We start from the raw sequence: 4,687 nt of genomic DNA, 5'->3' as shown, positions 1-4,687 counted from the left end.
AATAAAATGAAGAAAGCAAGTAATCCAAAGCATTTGCTCTCAGAAGTAACCACCAGCGAGCAGGCAAAGACTAATGTGTGTGTATTCACATTACAAACAAAAATACTCACTCTGTTTTATATTTTTTATGAATGCCGATCTTCCTTCCACAAGATTCCATGTTCTGTAAAACAAGAAGCTCACTTATGGCACGATCACTAACTTTTACTAAATATAAAGGTAAGCATAATGAAGACTTACTCAAATGAAAATTTACTAAATACATGGCTATTCCGAAGAATGGCCATTTTTTCTATAGCAAAGGATATTCCTACATCCCTTTAATATATTTTCAAAAGGTTTCACCTCCTAAAACATTACTTTTCAGGACCACGCTCCTCTTCACTTCAGCCTACAATGACTGAAAGGTAACGTATATGTCTGAATATAGAGCTTGTCACTTTCCCCTCCCATTATAAAAAGGTTCACTAGCTTTCAACCTTTCCTTATATCACAATATTTTTGGGGTTCCTGTTGTACTCAGAGAGCAAAGACCACAACTAAGTAGAGAGGCTCTTGGGCATTAATGACTTACCTTAATGTCTTATCTGTTCCCACAGACAGGGCCAACTTGCCAGATGGGTGAATAGAAAGAAAGGTCACATGTCCTCTAAAAGGAAACCAAGAGTTAGCCCCCAGCTTGACTGGCGCCTGGAGACCACCAACCAGAAAGGGCAGGACTCACTTGTGTGCCTTAATCGACTTCAGGCACTCCCATTTCTTTGCATCCCAGACACAAATGAGTCCATCTTCCGCCCCACTAATTAAGTGCCTGTTGCCGTGGAATTTCAGGCAAGTTATTGTGCCTGTGGAAAAACAAAATAGGCAAAATTAATATTGAAAATTAATATTTTGAATGCAAATCCACTTCTGGTTTGAAGGCTGTATTGTGGTAAGAAAACATCCAATGGAAGTATTACTGAATTAAACCATAACGACTTGTGGAAAAATTAATTTTTTAATATAATAGGTTCAAGCCTATGCAAATATTGTCAGCAGAGTTTTTCTAGCTGTAGATATAGATTTGAACTGACCAGTTCACTTTTTTGCTCTACATTCCCATAATCATAAATTTAGAAGATAGCTGGTAACGATATTTAAGGAGTCAAACAAAACTAACCAGCTAACAGCTAACCTGGGGGAACAAGCTGAGATACACAGCATATGACTTCTACTTGCTAAACTATCAGCTACCCAATCATCCACAATCCTATTATCATTGCAGGGCTGTTTCTGAACTGACTTCTATACAGTTCTCATTCACTGTCATAAGAACTTAAATGTTACACTCCTCCACTATGCCCTCTATCTCCTCCCATAGTTCAAATATCAAAAGGCTGAAGGAGGTGAATTGATGGAATAACCCAACATTCCTCTAGCTCCCCAAAGCAGTCTATGCCTTTATACATTTACCCTCAAGGAAAATTCCCTATCCTTTGAAGCTTGTGTCAGCCACCTTTTACCCTATAGCTCAGGGGTCAGCAGCCCAAATCTGGCCGGAGGAGCTGGAGTAAATGCAGGTGTCCTGGAACACAGCCTTACTCATTCTGCTACTAGACACCGATGGCTGCTCTGGTGCTACAACGGTAGAGGTGAGTAATGGTAACAGACACCATAAGGCCACAAGCCTAAATATTACTGCCTTGTCACTTATGGACTAAGAATGTGAACCCTGGGCCACTACTGTTCAAGTGCACACCTCCTGGCCAACCCTTTACGTTGCCCTGTAGATGGAAAGAGCCAAAAGTCTCTGAGGAATAATGCTGTACCACCACCCGACCTTACCGTTCTCAGACTGTAACGGGCTCACACACCACCTTCTCACAGTGGGAGGCTTTAGCTATCTTTTGCTGGTGTTTTCCTGTTTCTCTATTATCCTATTTACTATTCTGGATATTTTGCTTTCCCTTATCTTCTACTCCTTCTGCTCCCTGGTAAAGAACTTATTATCAACTGGTAGAAAACCAGAATTTCTGTGAGGAAAATAGGAAAGCAGGGGTCCCCCCCCCCCCCCCCCATCCAAACTCCTCACAAAGTCCTTTTCTTATTGTTGAACACCTGTACTGATGGGTTTGGACAGACGAGTTTTGTTTAAATTACTTCTTCCAAGCCTTAGAAAGAGAGAAGCCTTCCTTATATAACCTGGATTTAGAAGACAGGGAGGAAAAGAAATACTTGTCAAAATGACTCAAAGCCTAGCTTCTGTTGAAAAGATACTTGTCAAAGTAGCTAAGGCCTACCTAATTTAACACAGACATTGGTCACTCCAAACTTACTACTAGATACCAATGCTTGGGCGGAACTTCTAAAATATATGAAGACAGGATAGGAAAAAGGGTTCCTATCTTAACTGCAGGAAACCAGCTTCCTTGGCTGAGTTTCCTTAAACTAAGTACATATCAGCTGATTCTACTCATTTGAGTTCTTCCTTTCCATTCCCTTTTCTTGAACACATGTTGAACCCATCCCATCATTCTTTGTCTTCGGGAAAAAGCAATGACAATAGAATATAATCTAACATTAGTTCAATACTGAGAAAATAAATGACCTGTCAGGTCTTTCTATTGCTCGATCTTGCCACTTTCCTGGGCAACTGCACCATCTGTGTGGAAAGCCCAACCACGACCTCTTCAAGTCCAGCGACCTTTGCCTTCCCTGTATTTGAGTCCCTCACACCCACAGCCTGCACACTGCTGCCACCTAGAGCTGCTCACATCAGAACTCTTGAACTCTAAGACTCTATTCTCTGACCACAACTCACGTCTTTCCAGACCTTTCATGCCTTCCATCACTCACACTCCGCTTGCTTTCTTAGTTCAGAGATCTGCAGACCCTTAACAACCCATTTTCCCTAAGCTGGAAACCTAAACTATCCTTTCACCAAAATGAATTCCCCTGTAACTCAGTCCTTCTGTTGCACAAACCAAGTAACTTGCCTTGCTCTACAGAAATGCCTGTAGCTCACTGCAGTGATGTTACCAAATCACAGCCTCAGAATTCACTTGGGCAGCTCTCATCAGTGCTTTTGCTTTTCTTAGTCAGGACCTCTTTCATATCCAAACTGCCAGCACTTTCCTCAAACCGAGAACACTCCTCCCTCCCATTCAATCCATAACCTCCTCCTCGCAAGGGCCACCAGGATTTGGCCCCATCCACTTCTTCAGCCACCCCAACCTTCACTTTATCCTTGTTGTAATACTGACCTGCTTGCAGCTTCCCATGCACACTAGTGATTAAAAATATGGGCTCTAGAACCAGATTCAACTTCTAGTTCCACTGTACTGTGACCTTGGGCAAGTCAGGTAACATCTTTGAACCAAGGTTTTCTCTTCTATAAACTGAAAATAGGACTGTACCTATGTGGCCCACTGCTGGGTGCATGCTACCCCTTCAGTAAAGCTAGCTATCAATATGCTGCTGCTACCTGTGCTCCTCATGTGCGTGTTCTGCCAGCAATGCCTTCCCTCTTTGCAAACTTCACCTGGCTAACAACTGATATTCCTCTTTTAAGGAAGTTTTCAGTGAAAATTCATTTCCTCCTTCCCTCACCCCAACCCCTTTCTCTCTCTCAACACCGACTGTGAACAACTTAAGGACAAAGAACATTTTTTTTCATTTCTGTATTTCCTAGCACAGAATCTGCTTAATGAATTGTGCAACTAAAGTCAAACTGTAAAGTAATAATACCGCAACATTATTATCTTGAAGGATCTAATTTCTTACCATTGTGATGCACTAGAGCCCCATGGTCTATCTTCTTTTTCATGTCATAAATATGGATTGTTTCATCTTTGCTCCCAGTGACTACAAAACGACTATTTGCAGCCACGGCTGACAAAGAGGCCGTGTGGGCATGGTGCGTGAAGTCAGCCACAGGAGTCCATTTCTGCTGAAGAGTAAAACATACATACGATCGATCAATGTCACAATCTCATCACAGTTCTCTAGAAACTGGTAAGTGGTTCCACAATCCTTGAAAACTACCAATAGATCTTACAAATGGAGAAAAACTATGCAATGATATGTAGATTAGAACAAAGAACCTGATAATTGAATAAGGAAGATAAAATAAGGTAGGACTGTAATGATGAGTTTCATGACTCCAAAATAGTTATGAAGACTGGACTACAGGGACTTTAAGTTCCCAGTCAAATCCTTAACTCCTTATTAAATTTACATATATTTAAGTAAATACTGTTCATTCATTCAAATGTTCAATTTTGATTTGAATTTATTCACTTCAAAACTAAGTGACTACTATGTGCCTGGCATCATTTTAGACAGTTGATATATAGCAGTGAACACAAGAAATGAAAGTCCTTGTTAATGGAGCTGCCATTCCTGTGGGAGAAACAAACTAATAAAATGTTGCACGGAGATAACTATAATCACAAGTCTTGTAAAGAACAAATAAAAAGGATTAATAGTATGTTTCCATTAGTACTAAAATAAGCCCTAGAGATTGACCAATGATGAGATTTCAAAAACTCTACAATTACTGACAGGTAACTTTTGGATTGGATAAATGTGATTGGTTGAATGCAAATATATGCACATACACTTTTCAAATTAAAGACTTATCAAGAAGTATTACTAAAACAAACCAAGGAAGGAAAAGAAACCCACCAAATTTCTTCCAATATATTTT

The 4,687-nt window shown here is 40.3% G+C and overlaps 1 protein-coding gene across 2 annotated transcripts in view; it reads right to left on the bottom strand.

Moving 5' to 3' along the window:
- Positions 1-4,687, bottom strand: part of PAK1IP1 (PAK1 interacting protein 1) — a 13,272-nt gene that overhangs the window by 5,770 nt on the left and 2,815 nt on the right. Inside the window, exons 2-5 of one of the 2 annotated variants that reach the window (XM_006758744.2) lie at positions 3,763-3,928; positions 725-845; positions 575-649; positions 111-163 (exon numbers count right to left, since the gene is read on the bottom strand). In XM_006758744.2, coding sequence (XP_006758807.1) covers positions 111-163; positions 575-649; positions 725-845; positions 3,763-3,928 — 415 coding nt within the window. The remainder of the gene's footprint in view (positions 1-110; positions 164-574; positions 650-724; positions 846-3,762; positions 3,929-4,687) is intronic. The other variant, XM_006758745.2, reaches the window with a different exon arrangement.

The sequence above is a fragment of the Myotis davidii genome, unplaced genomic scaffold (genome assembly GCF_000327345.1).
Source record: "Myotis davidii unplaced genomic scaffold, ASM32734v1 scaffold1413, whole genome shotgun sequence".
Taxonomy (NCBI): domain Eukaryota; kingdom Metazoa; phylum Chordata; class Mammalia; order Chiroptera; family Vespertilionidae; genus Myotis; species Myotis davidii.
This window is presented reverse-complemented; position numbering and strand designations above follow the sequence as displayed.